General features: G+C 37.6%; 1 protein-coding gene across 1 annotated transcript in view; it reads left to right on the top strand.

Annotated features, from left to right (window-relative positions):
* Window positions 1-5,111, top strand: part of prkx (protein kinase X-linked) — a 37,860-nt gene extending 32,749 nt beyond the window's left edge. The window contains exons 7-8 of the mRNA XM_026932122.3: window positions 538-615; window positions 1,333-5,111. Coding sequence (XP_026787923.1) covers window positions 538-615; window positions 1,333-1,458 — 204 coding nt within the window. The 3' untranslated portion in view covers window positions 1,459-5,111. The remainder of the gene's footprint in view (window positions 1-537; window positions 616-1,332) is intronic.
* Window positions 5,112-15,201: the final 10,090 nt, after the last annotated feature.

Consider the following 15,201-nt stretch of genomic DNA (forward strand, 5'->3'; position numbering starts at 1 on the left):
AACTTCTCACAAAGATCTTTGATGTTCTTTTATTGCTGTCATGGTCATTTTTTTGCTCATCTGTCTTTCTTTTCCTACATCTCAGCATGAATTACTAACTTCATGGTTAAAAGACAATGAGAATGAAAGATAGCTTGAAGAAAAGAGAGTGTACTCATTCAGAGGAAGATGGACATGGTCTTACACTGCGCTGAAGTCATCTTACAAACGTACCACATGTTTCCTCCGTGAACTTTTGTGTTTCCTTTTCCTGTGTCCTTGTCTGTTATTGGCTATGGATTGCCATATTGAAGATGAAAGGTCTCAGAATTTCACAATTCCCCACTATATCAATGAACCTTGCACAAACAATCCCATATGCATGAGATTTTTGTTTGGCTCTGCTCCCATATGGAAAGAAATGTTTTACTTTAACACACATATGTGTTCTTTTATTGATTTCTTATTTCAGCAATCTTTAAAATCTGAGGTTTAGTTCTTTTTGCTTATCTCTCTGAAGTCACTTATGGAGGTCTTCATGTGCTTCTTATTTGGCAGAATGGAGCAGAAGATGTGAAAAAGCACAGGTGGTTCAAGACTATAGACTGGGATGCTGTGCCCAATAGAAAACTAAAGGTAAATCTTTCATTTAGATTTAGCTTTCAAATGATTTCCAGTGTCACAGATTATAACCAACGTTACACACACAGAGACGTAGCCAAACATTTCACAATGGGGTAGCCAGGTTAGACCCAGTGACTTTATCTGGGGTGGGGCTATAATGGCTACCCCTATCTGTGTAAGGCTTGAGCGGGATACCCATTGGACAGGATCCCAAAATGGTAGCTAATAATGAACTGAACAATTCCAATGTTTCCAAATGTTTCCAAATAATGAAAATCCTTAGTGTTAAAAATTTTGCCCAATGTTTGCTTGCCTGTTTGTTCGTTGTGGTCAGTGGGGCCAAGTAATAGTTCACGTCTGTGTTAGTTAGCCAAACCTGCTCGTTCCTGGCTGACATTACACTCATTGATAGTCCTCGATGATGAAATGAAGTTTCCCAGAGATGTTGTAGTGGTTATTCCTACGGTGGCGCATAAGTGCAAAGCACAAACAAATTCAAATTCAGAAACACATTAACTCAAATGTTCGTTGCTGATTGGGCATGGCATAAGACTATCACATGGAAAAAGAATTGCACTTTTTCAGTCAGTTGTCTAGTTAGTCTAGCAAAAACGATTTCATGCAAAGTTTTATTAGTCCCATTGTACTCATCATGCTTTCCAAAGCTGTGGTAAGATTTTAGCACTGTACTCTCTTTTCAACACCCTAAGTCCTCGTTCTTTTTTACAGCCCCCCATAGTTCCTAAGGTATCTCACGAAGGCGACACGTCTAACTTTGAAGCCTACCCTGAGGACGAGTGGAAAAAAGAAACCCCAGTGTCACCAAAAGATCTAGAGATTTTCAAGAACTTTTGAAAATGGAAAAAGAGGGAACAAAGTTTCCCTCCGCTGGTGCAATGCGTCCATTCCAATGCCGGTGGAATTCCAATGCCGGTGGCCAGCCTCAGCCTGCTCTTCTGTCACATCCTGATTGACAACATAGAGAACGATTGGCCATCATGTTTACTATCACCATCATCCTCAAGATCAAGTGTAGAGAGAAGGAAGCGCTATTTATTTCTGTTTCTCTGAGCCTACTTTTCTTATGCAAAAAAAAACAAAAAAAACACCAAAACAGAGGTGTCTAAGCCAAGAACACACTAGAAGCCAGTAGTCCGATACAGTTTACAGTTTAAGCTATCGGAAACAATGCATTTCGGACATGTTCGTTGTGTGGCTATGAAGTCATGTGAAATGGAAAACCAGAGAACCCAAAGTGTTACACTTTTAATGTTATTTTCAATCTAGATGTCGGATGGTTTATTATACATCCAGCTTTGCTCTTATTTAAAGGTTTTTATCATAAACTACAAGTAATACGACAAACATGATGTCTTATAGTAGGGATGCATCAATACGATTTTTGTTTTTCAGACCAAATACAAGTACATGTTTTTAGTGCTTGTTGATACCGATACTGATACCGAAATGAGTAACCTACATAGTATTAATCCAGACGCCACAGAACCTTTTATTTAGCTCTATTTCATTTTCCCTGGATTAAATAGTGTCCAAGAAAAGTGCACAAGTGCATGTCCATGCCCTTACGCTATGAGCCTCGTTTTTTATGAGTGAGTTCATTTTATAAGAAGTGCATTAGCTAGCTACAATAGTTACCTCGGATCGTAGGGTTGCAGCGTAGAGCAGGTTTTGTTTCCCGTCGGAAATACACTTCCCTAAAGAGGTAAGTAAAGTAGGTAATCCCTTGTTGCCGAGGACCGATAGTGGCTGATTGTCAAGAAACAATACGCTGGAGAAAAGCTGAAATTTTCGCTCTGCTTGCGTGTGTTTTATGTGTTTTGTAGGAGGATGCTGTAGTTCCTCCTGTTGATGTTTTTGCAGAGCACATTTTGCCATCATTATTCATAATGTATATTCATATTATTCATATACATTAAGATCACTGTCATTTTGTGTCGTCTGTTCATTAATTCAACAACATAGACTAGGCCTATGTCACATAGTATCACCCAGTATTGGATGTTGGTATTGGCATTTTTTATGAGGTTTTTATGAGTAAATGAGCACAGTATCTTACTGATATCAGTAATTGTATTGATGCATCCCTATCATAATCTCTACCAAATTTTGGTCAAAAATTGACTGTTTTAATTGTTAATGTATTATGGTGCTTTTTGACTTTTAACTGGTAGGTTTTGTTTATGTTAAGGTTTTGCTGCACCCTCAGAAATACGGTGTCCTCATGTTCCTCTTATGAATTTGTGTCCTCGTTATCTCTTGTAAATGAGTGCATGTACGTAACTAAACTTTTAGCACTTGCCTAAGGTGGCCTTATATTAGGATGTGTAAATTGAAATGTAGTTTTTTTTTTTGTTTTTTTTTTTTTTTTAGAACAAAAAAAAAAACAAAAACAAATGGTACTAGTGTGTTTGAAGCAACTGGTGCAGTCAAATCACTTTTTACTCTGGAATATAAAAACACTGTATAGAGACGTGAGATTTAAGTTTACTGTTAAATTAGTAGCTAGTGTGTGTATGTGTCTAAATCAAGTTCTTCCTCCTCTTCTTCTTCTTCTTCTTTTTCTTGACCGTGAGGACTTTCATGAGTGAACAAATTCACATCTTCTACAGAGGTTGCACGACTACTAATTTTTACTAGTTGAACAGTAGGTCAAAAAAGGAATCAACAATTCGTCTAGTCCATAGTTAAAGCAAAAAACGTTTACGTCATTATTTATAGGTTGTTTGATTTGTGCAGTAAAGGAATGAATCAACAAATTACAAGTGACAAACTACATTTCAGCTTTATTGCTGTCTTAGGCTACACTGTTAATGATGAAAGTGAATAAATCAGTGCAATAAATGGGCAAAAGAGTAAATCTGTGTATAATATTTCAGTATTTAAGGACATACCAGTTCTTAAAATGTACGAGATGGTGGCTCAGCTGAAATCGTTGATTTGAAATCGTTGTACATGCAGCATGGTACAGAAACTCCTTACAGCTTAATGATGGCAGGAGGATATGATGTCTACAGCAGCCTCAGCAGCATCCAAAAGTAAGTCTCTTTGAGCTGGGATTCACTGCCGATCTGACTATACTCTAGCTGAGGTGGTTAGGTAGTGATGTGCAACCCATGGCTCAGAAAGGAAAAAAGAGTTAACACTCCATTAATTAAAGCAAAAGAAAAAAAACGTTTCCCAATGTAGTGTGCATTTGGCTGTAGATTTGTACATTTATGTACATTTATCTGGCATCTCCTTACCGTTTGCCTCTCTGTGTTTTTGTTTGAATTATTATTATTTTTTAATAATTATTATTTCCATTGCCCCAACTAGTAACACTCCCACTGTGGCAACTAGTGAATATACTAGCTAACTAGTCTATGCAACACATAGTTCATTACCAGTCAAAAGTTTGGACAAGACTGTTTTATATTTTAAATTCGTAGAAATATTCCTAATGAAGCTTTACACACTCGTGACATCTTCCGAACCAGCTTCATGAGGAGTTTCACCCAGGAGACTTTTCTTAAAAGTTCCCAAATAGTCAGAGCTCCTTCCTGCTTAAAATGAAAACTACTTGTTTGGGAAAATATTTAAATTTAAATCAAATTTAAAATAAGTTAAAGCTACTTATTAAAAAATACATTTGATTCAAACATACATTTATGCATGTGCTAACTAAGCAGAAACAAATTTCAAGCAAAATGCCTTAAACACTGCTGTAAAAATATTTATTCAATCTACTGTGTCCTAATGTTTGACTGGTAGTGTGTACTGTGTATATTCATCATTAAACTAGACTACAGTGAGGGGGAAAAATATACACAGGATAAATCACTGAACATGACAGCTGGATCTTCCACTACATATCAACCTAATCCACTGCAAGAAGGTTCGACAGTCATAGCTATGGCAACTCGAAAATATTATGCCCAACTCTCTGAAAGGAAAAAAAACCCTGATTGTTGCATAAAATCCCCAAGTGTGGAGCTTTTAGCTCTCTGAGAGTTACCTAGTGTTGTTTATTTAAAAAAAAAAAAAAACATATGACCTCTGTATTTTAATATTCAGCAACTTTTTTAATGTTTCCTCAGTGTAGAAATAGGAAGCAAAACTATGTACATATTTGGTTGCACATGTGAATGAATCTGTAATACTACTACACTGTCTCTTGCATGTCTTAGTCAATGTTGCTGATTTTTTTTTTTTTTTTTTTTTTTTTTTTATAAACGATCTACCATTCTCAGTTTTTTACCTCTTGATGTCTTTTGCTACAGTGAAAACTCTAGCAATATTTAAGCTCTATGAACTTAAATATTGCTTTAAATGAAACATAGGAAATTTTTATACTGATTTTAATGCTGACTTTTTTTTGTTCTTTAGTCGGTCTATATTTGGTTGCTTTTTTCCCAAACAGTGTATTTAAAGTGGTGCAAAAGCAGTGTTACCTGCTGTTTACGAGAGCTAAAAACCAGAAAAGAATAAACCTTTCATGTTGGACAGTCTCTGATGTTTTTGTCATCTCTCTCTTTTTTTTCTTTTTTAAGAAAAAAGCCTGAGCAGAATTTCTGGTGTGTCTGATTTAACAGTAAGGAAGCACTGGGATTTTTTACTGTTAGCATGACATTTTAGTGTGTAAGATTATGCTTGTGGGTGTGCACGATTGAACGAAAGGATGTAAATTCGAATCCCAGGCCTGACAGAAAGCCATTGTTCTGCTACTGTTCTGAGTAAGACCTTTACCTTTTTTAGCTGCTCACTTGGATTTCAATTACAATGCACTTTGACAAAAAGTGTCTGCCAAAAGGTATCTGGAATAAATGGAGTAAATGGGTTGGCATCAACCCAAACTTGATCAGGAGATTGATCTTGACATAACATGACAAGCTCAGAACATGACAGTGAATTATTAAACCTATAATGTGCTGACAGTGTTCTCTGACAGGACCCAACTGAAAGGCAACACTGTAGTAACTAAGTATTAACATTGTCGCTCATTTAAAACCTTTAACATGCCGTTATTTTCTATTATTAAACATAAAGAGCCAGCAAAAACCAATTAGCAAGACATATCCCTCATCATGGCTGTAAAATACTTGAGTAATAGTTCTTCATTACTACAATTAAGTATTATTTTGGAATATTTATACTAATGAAATTGAATATTTGTACTCTTAATTACATTTGCAAGAAAAAAGAAAAATTACGGTTTACTCTTTACTTTTTTATTTAGACCTTCAAAGTACAAATTATAAATCTCAAAGGTCTCTTCTCTCTTCCAGCCAATGATTGTCTGCTATGCATCAGTTCAGCATACAATCATTTCAGTTTCGCATTAGCACTGAACTATCGAGAACTGTGCCAAGTTGTCGTCTGCTGTGCAAATGACCAGCAAACTTAAAGAGATTGAATCATGTTTTCAGGAAAAATGGCACAGTTGCTTTAAAATGAAAATCCTCTATCAGCTTTAGATAAGTAATCGAAGTTACTTTTCACATGAAAATCTGACATTACATAATTTCATCAGTTAAAAACATTTACTTGATACTTCTCAACACTTGAGCACATTTTCGGCTGCATACTTCCATTTGTAATTGAGTAAGCTTTTGACATTTACAATTTCTCAGTACTTTCCCACCTCTTTCCTTATGAATAAAGCAGTATGTTTATGGTGGAGTGTTTTGCCTTGTTTTATTCATTTCTCTCCTCAGTGGTATTTTTCAAATCCCCTGCTGGTGTGGACAAATGAGCCTATCAACTAATGTGACACAAGACGCTTATTGTCGAATCAGCTTTTCAGGCAAGATTATGGAGTTTGTAGACTCTTCACACTCAGCATGTCTCTGACTTCTGAAGTTCTGAAGTAACCTCTTAAGTTAACTTTTCAATCTAATGGCATTTAGAGCAGTTAGAAAAACAACTGCGAGGGTCTAATAGTAACTTAATGGCTTTTCTATGTTAATATTTTCTAAGGCTTTTCAAACTTTTTACACTCAAGGACCTCTTCAATGGTTTAAAAAAAAAAATCACTGTCTCCCTCAGTACAAACAAGCTATTCAAAGAATTAGGCATAATATTTAGATGTGTACAATAATATTTTTGTCTATTTACTGCAGTCTTTAACTTCTAGTTGAAATTAAATTTCCACCCATAGAACCCTTTTTTTTAAAAATGCCTTTACATTCCAGTTGGCATTATTTATAGGCATAATAACTTTGATAATAATGGATTGTGATTTCTACCACTGGCAAAATTTGAAAATCGCTGGCCCCCTGGTTATGCAACACAGATCCAGCGTTGAGAACCATGGCTTTAAGGTACCCATGTCTCCCAGAAAATATGTTTGCATGCTGAGAACATAGACTTCTATAATCCTTACAGGAAATGCTACAAAAAAAAAGCATAGCAAGTTGCAAAAATCCTTGAACATCAAAATGACCTCACTATATGACATAAATGTCTGTAGGTAATGTCTAATATTCTGAAATAACATTAATAACCAGCCACGCCATTACGTACAACATGTTGCGTAGGTGTTTTACCCACTATAAATCTTCAGTAAGACAACGCACCACCTTATGCCTTGAGTAAACTCAAACGCTAGTTCATTCACTGTGACCTGGTGGGTGCTGAATGATATTATCATCGCCGTGTTCTTTCATTATGCTGAAAGATCAAGTCGGGCTTTTCACGCTCATCAAGGACTTGCTGACCTTCAAATCCAACATGGCTTGGATGAAGTTCAAAAGGTTCTGGAATTTCCACTTGACTTGATCTTAACCTACTACCCAACCCTGCTTCTTGAGATCTTGCCATCCTGCAGGACTGCGAATTGATTCCAGCATCACTAGTCCCTCATATTACCAAAGCTCTTGAAGATTCTCATTCTAATGAAACTTTCAAAGCAACTTGGAACCTGCTCTAGGAAAAAACAGAGGTTGGTCTATTTTGTGTGATCCCACACTAATAGGGCAACTTTTTCCAGCCCCTTTTATTCCAGTGACATTGCGGGTAGTTTTGTCGACATAGCTGCCCACTGCTTTATTAAATCCCGATGACATTTATGTAATGACAGTGCACATTTTGACACATCAGCAGACAAACTTAGGCTCCTGTCTCTTCAGAAGAGTGCACTAAATTGCACCTTTCAGGATAAAAATTCTTGTCATTTGGATGGTACCCCTTAAGGATACATCTAGCAGCTTCTCATGACCACAGAATTTGGTGGGACAGGACAGAAACTGTGTTCAATACAGCCAGAGAAGTGCACACAGAAGAGCTAACATCATTGTTACCAGTTGGCAGGTTTCTTAAAAACCATGTAAAAGACTTCAGGCATTAGAAAAGGGATACATATTTTTCTTCTTTTTTTTATCAGTCTTTGGTTGGGAAACAAGGTCACCGTGGTGTACACGCATTTCTGATGTACAGACATTATCTGCTCCATAATGCCCCTGTCCCTCTCCCAATCTTTGTAATATATCTTACAATAGAAATGGTTCTGTACATCAGTACACACTGACTGCACTTATATTTTGCTTTTGTTTGCTGAAATTTATAAGATTTAAATCCGATTTAGCTATAAAAGACCAGAGTGTTTTTAAACTATCCCAATTTGGCATAATAACCATGACACTGGCAACCCTGTCATTAACTGTCCTGTCCAATGCTCCTCCTTCACTGAAAATGTTCATAGAGTGAGCATGGGGCAGCTTGATTTCTAACTCAATGGGCCTGTAATAGCACTTGTTGCAGTTCCCATTTTTGACCATCAGGTGTGATAATAACTCTATGGAACTAAATGGGGGCAGTGAGCTCACTGCCCTATGGTTGCACAATGTCTAGAAAGGTGAGCAAATCAATGGAACATCGATTTATATCTGTCAAATAGCACATTTGACAGATATAACATTTTTAAAACGTTGAATCAAAAGAGGTAATTAGTATTTCAATGGAATTTAAAATGTATGGAATGTGAAATTTATGAAGATTAACTCTAAACTCTCAACTCTAGACTTATAATATCTTGCCCTAAATTTTTAGTTGTTTAGGATAAAAGTTTCTAACAAAAGAATACATCTCTGCAATTTTACTTTCCAGTTTGCTGCCATTTTTAGGAAGAAATTCCAAAAAGTGCCACATGAGACCAGAACTAGCAATCTTTTGCAGAAAGTTTCAAGCAGAAATGAGCTCTTTCTCATCATAAATATAAGCTGTAGACAAGGCAACTTTTTTCCTGCGTCGACTTCCACCTTGTAATTGGGACACGAGTCTGATGTGATTAAAGGGACTAATGCAATGGCACACATGCACATTTCCATTAACCAACCTTCTGTAGACCACAAAAGAGAGCGATGGATGAAGAGCTCTGGGTCAACAACAACATCTCTCTCAACAAAGGAAGCTTGCCGTTAATGTCAGGTTTGGAGCTCTTATTAGGGCACTTAAGAGCTCGAGGTGTGATAAGATCAAAGAGGCCTGTCATCATGTGCAAGCACACGGCCACACCCGCACTCAGAAGAGCTCTGACAAGAGTTTCTCTGCTGTTTCTCTGCTGCTCTGACTTCTGTATAGGGGTTGCCTAGACTAGCTGACTAATGCATTCCCTAGTCACCACTCTGGCAAGCTGTCAGTTAGGGCTGAGATGCAGTCAGATAGGACGGAAAACCAGATAAACGTACTTTGTTAGTCTGAAAATATTTCAGACTGGTTGAAGTCAATTCTACAGTCAGTGACAGTGGATTTGCTTGTGACCAGTGCTGTATGAAAGAGTGCTTTTGAAGCCACGGATTGCACATCACTATCCAATCCCACTTCGCCTAGAGTCTGATCGGAGGCGCAGGTCAGCTCAAAGAGGCCGATCCAGGCTCGGTCCCTACAAAGGCTGGAGTTAAACATGGCAGAAATCCTCCCAGATGCTGCTGTAGACATCACATCCTCCATCCATCATTAAGTCTAAAAATCAATATCCTTTTTTTTTTTGTAGTAACTATGGAAAAGATGACTAGTCAACTATTTTGCTTATCCACAACTAAAAATTTGTTATGCAACCCCTACTTCTGTAATAATAATTAGTGAAAAGCTAAAAAAAAATGTTACCTTTGATTTGACACTTGGGAAATCAGTGTTTAGAGGGGTCTGAGTTTTTGGCCTTGTTACTTTATTCACTTTTATCCTCGGGTGTATTTGGTATTTATTTTCTCCAGACCAGAACGTGCAGCTGCTTTGTGTGTTGAAGTCCACTTTGAATTTCTTTGGAAAAGAACCCATCGCTGGAGGATTGGTGTCATGCCTTCTGGGACAAAAACAGTTTCTGAAACCAGATTTGGGTCTGTTTGAGACTAATATCAAATGTTCCTTTTTTAATGTCTTTCGGCAGCTGGTCCAATTCACTGGACAGGCCACTGAACCAAATGTTGATGCAGCAGTAATTATTTCCTTGATTTCACAAGCAAAGCATGTTGGACAAACAGCTGGACAGAGACATTCAGACAAGACTGCAGTTAATAAGGACGTGGATACTGTACACTATATCCTTTTTATAAGCATAACAGGAGAAAGGAGGACATCTCTGTCCACCCAAGTGCAGATGTGGCTTAAGCACATCTGCATCGAAGTCACACACTGGCTATACTGCTTTTGTGTTATGATGACCTCATGCTTTTTCTGCACTTCATATACTCAGCCATTGTTTTGCAATAGAGCCAATAAGATTAAAGCTTAACTTCATAGAAGTGGCCGTTGAAAACAATGGCACACTCACCAATCAAAGCATTTGTAAGAGGTACTTTATGAGCACATGCTATGGCCATGTGCTTGAAAGCCTGATTTTGATTTTCATACGCAATTCTGATTCTTAGACTTCATTTCTTATTCGCAAGATCTGTAAAATCATAAACTATATACATCGTTGTGGTACTACACCGTATGTCTTTTAAGTTCAAATAATTATTACCATACCCATAACTGACACATGCAATGTTTAGTTTAAACTATGAGACTATTGAGGCTAGCTGATATGATGAGATCATAACTAGGTCAATCTAACGCTGACACTTTTCTGCAGTTTCTCCTGATTAAACAGCTGCTCAGTGTGACAGCTGAGTTTGGGAGTTTGGTATGATTAACATTCTTGAGATCTGGGCTCAGTTCTAAAGAAAACTCTTGAGACACATTGGGAGGAACCATTCATTTCTTTTTACTCTGATCACAAGTTAAGAGGAATGTTAGGACACAAAAGTCAAATAACTGTCATTAAGTAAAGACTAACATACTTGGGGACATGCTATTATGGGAAAATAATCATTGAATCGTCAAAATCATTGAGGACTGTGTGTCTGTGTGTGTGTGTGTGTGTGTGTGTGTGGGCTCTGAGTCCATAAGGATAAAGCAGCTAAAAAGACATACTCATCATCACAGTTTCTCTGCTTTGTTAACGAAGTAGCAATGCTACCGATTTTATTTTCTCTGTGAAAATGTATCTTTCATACTGAAGCATTTAGAGATTTGCAATGTCTAAATTGGAATAGTCTTTTATTAGTGGGTGAGGGACATACTTGGATACACTTCATAGCTTCATGTTTAATAGAGCCAGTGTTTCCAATACACAACAAAATGTAGCATTTATCTCTATGCTGGGGTACAGTTTGTTTTACTAGATTAAATAATAGCTCTAGCTATAGGTCCAATTTTCCTGTCACTCCATCGACGACGCTTGTAAAACACACTCATGTCTTGACACGCTGACACACTTTGTAGAACAGAGGTGATGAGTCACTGCTGGCAGTGGCGAAGTGTATTTGGGATATTTTCTTGGCGCCAGCTGAGGAAACGTAAAACACAGACTGATAACTAGAAAGCAGCAGCGAGATTTAATAGTGTACAAATGCTAATCTGGTTCATTTTATCTTGTCAAGGAACGTGGTGGCCTTATCAGCAAGTGGATGATAGCTGTCTACCGGGATTTGAGTGGTGCCACTGGCTAAGCTCTCACACTTATCACTGAGAAACCTCAAGAACCCTCATAACTTCAGAGCCATCCATTGCCAGAATGCATACTTGCTATTGATCGGAGCAATGCTAATGAGTCATGAAAGAACTCTCCTCTAAGCATGTTATAATAGTGCCTTACCAGTAGTTCAAAAAAGATGTGGAAGAACATCTTTGTTGGTGGGAACATGTTGGTGGGAACCTTGGCTCAGCTACATCTCTTTGTCTTTGCATGAAACACCATGGTGTACATGCATTTCTGATTTGCAGTGCCTTTTTTTATTATTGCCTAGTATGGCCATGATCCACTCAATAATTCCCTTTTTCGTTTCCCGATCTTTGCAAAGATATATACAGAAATTGTTATATACAATATAGATACACTGTCTGCACTTACACTTCCCCTTTGTTTGCCATCTTGTGTTTGCACAAATTGATTAGATTGAATTTTGCTTTAAAACAAGGCAGTCACTGACTATTTTTAACCCCCCCCAAACCATCACAACCATGGCAACCCTGCTGGGAATTGATGATGAGTAAACTGGGGGAAAATGTGGTTTAAAAAAACCAGACATTGTGTGAACTTGCAACCTTCTATGTGTATTCTGTCATCACCAAGCCATTACCGTCGAAAAGCTTTTCTGACATGAACTATGTGTATGACTACTTTCATGGCCTGGGGCCTCAAACAACAGCAATACATGGATGAACATGTTCATAGTCTACTATTAAACGTTACCTTAATTTTTCCTAACATACGGTTTCCTTACTGAGGAATGTTTGCAATAAAATCCCAATCAAGAGATATTCAGAGGTTTTTATCTGCCTGTTTTTATGCATCTAAAACACCTCAATATAGCAAAAAAAAAAAAAAAAAAAGCAAGAAAGTTGGCACTATAGGTGAGATTGTGGTAATACCAATACATGCTCAGGTTACTGAGACAGAACCCAAGAAAGAAATGAAGATGACTTGATATTTGACTCCAGTGGTTGTAGATTAGGGGTGTAATGCAATGACACTATGTTTAGTGCTCCAAACATCTACATCTGTATCTATATTCAGATGTAAATTAGTTTGATCTGACCTGGAAATGTGGTGGAGTCTTTTTTTTTTTTTTTTTTTTTTTTAAATAGGAACCCTACCACGCTGTCCCTGAAATCACTGGAAAACATCCAAAGATAGAAATATCAGGACAGCTCCTCAACCTTGGGTACATCACTCCAGTTCATAATTGGTCTCAGGTAGGGATGTGTGCAGGACGGACAACATTGAGTAAACAAAGTTTATTAATGGACCAAGTGGGTGTATCAAAAGGGGTAGATGTTGTGGTATCCTAGCATCTTTGATTATATTTTCAAGTGTGTGGTTTACACCCAGTGAATTTCTGGACAAATCAATTTGATCAGATTATCTATTAATCTACAAGTTGCTAATGCTTACCGTGAAGTTCCAAGGAAATCTGCAAGTAATTGGGTTCTAACTCAGTCATATGTGGTTTGGGATGGAGTCAGTGGTGTTCTTTTAGTTGTCATCTTGTTGTCATCATGTTGTTCCTATTCAGAATATTCACATAATTGTACTGGATGGAAACGCACAAGTCCTACTTTCATTAGCCAACTTTTGTACATTTTATTTAACTTTCTTTTCTTTCTCTACTGTCAAGGTTCACAAGCTTTGAGACTTTGTCCAAATGGGCCTTATAAGCTAAACGTTTGAGACTGGAAAAGAAATCACCAATTTCTACCCAATACAATAAAGCAGGTCCAATAAACTTCCATTTCCTCTTTCAGAGTTACTACCTTTTCCTTTCTCCTTTTTTTTTTTTTTTTTAGATCGGCATTTGGCACATCAAGGCTGTGGGGCTGGCTCTACATTCCACCCAGAAGCCAAATTTGTCCTGGTGACGTAGGGCTACTGCAGTCCAGCTAATGTTCACATCTATGCAATGATTAAAAACACAGTCCTGGTCCTTTACAGGAACCAGAACATGCTCTTTTTAAATACCAAATCATTTACCATTAATAAAAGACGTGGTAGAATTCTAAGTCTGTGAAAAGTACCATAATTTAATAAATATAATAATAAATAATGCAGGAAAAGAGTTATCAGTCTCCTTCTTCAGCTCAGTAGGGGTTGTCTAATGTCATCTCTCTGCCTCTACCTCTCTGGAGGTGGTCCTGCAATCTTCTTTCCATATGCTGGACCCTCAAGTCCGACCCCTGAAAGGGATCCATGTGCCGAGGTTCATCCATTAAAATCCCCTGAAGCACACAAATAATATTCCATCTGTCTCTGCTGTCATCTATTTTCCAAATGCATATTTTGCTGTGTGGTAGTATCTGTCTTTCCAAGGAACCTTCTCAACTGTGAATGCAAGTTTTTATAAAAGGAGCACTGCATTGAGACCTAGTCTTTTTTTGGCATTGGCCCTTACCAAAGTAAGTACTGCTCCTTCTCAATTCAACTGAAACGAAAAAAAAATAAAAAATAGCTGGCCTAGATTTCACATCCATTTGCACACAGCTATAAAATAGCAGAAGAAATTATTTGGGATGGATCTTTTTCTGTTCCCCAGGATGAACGTTTAGATCTGCATCATTTCATTAAAGTAAGCTATCGAGATACTGCCCAGATACTGTCTAGACAAATCCACAACCTACATTAGATAAAGATGTTGGAGAACCCATCTGCTCTTTAGCACAAAACCTCAAAGCTTTCTTGGACATACAGGGGTGTATTAGTATGTGGATCTGGTGTTTGTAATTTGGTGTTTTATTCTCTGGATGTGGCGAGCAGCTGCTTGGTTAATTGTGTGTGAGCAGTTTGTGGCTTTACCATTACAGCTGTCACAGGTAGTAATTACATCATTTTCTACTTACAGTAAAAATGATTATCTTTATGACATTTGCTTCCGGTCCCATTCAGGAGCCGACACAGGACATGCACAGTTTGGGAGAATATTGTACTGACTACTATCTCTCCTTGGAGCCTTATAAGGTTTTTTTTTTCCCACCTTATCATGTGTCATCTCAAAAAGTCCCAGTTCATTGCTAGGTAATGACTACATTCTGTTCTCCTTGAAGATAAAAAAACACCCTCCTGCACAAAACAAAGGCTTCTTACCTTGCGTGATGTTTGTTTAAGAAAGATGATATCAGATTTTGTTTTTCTTTCTTGCTCTCTGGTTTTCAGCTGGGATGTTATTAATGAGGTTTCGGCAGCTACTTGCCTTTAGAATGCGACAACCCCAAATGAAAGGTATTCATTAAAATGCCATTCCACAGATGGTCCTCGTCAGACTGTTTTAATCAGTTTTCCCAGGTTTTAACTCTCCTTCCATCCCCCTTTTCTCCGGGCCTCGATGATTCCTTAATAGAGACAAACGACTCCAGAGACAGAGTGACGCAACGCTCAACTGCAAAGATCATTCTGTGACAGTATTTTAACTCAAACCACATCTCTTCAAAAACTCGGACAATCATACTCAAAGAAAACAGAAAATAAGGGCCAGAAAATGGGGCTACAGGTAGCAAGACCTACCAGTGTTCCTCTTGGCTATCAATTATTATGACTTAATGTAACCTCAGATCAGAGAATTTGGCATC

The sequence above is a fragment of the Pangasianodon hypophthalmus genome, chromosome 26, assembly GCF_027358585.1.
Source record: "Pangasianodon hypophthalmus isolate fPanHyp1 chromosome 26, fPanHyp1.pri, whole genome shotgun sequence".
Classification (NCBI taxonomy): Eukaryota; Metazoa; Chordata; class Actinopteri; order Siluriformes; family Pangasiidae; genus Pangasianodon; species Pangasianodon hypophthalmus.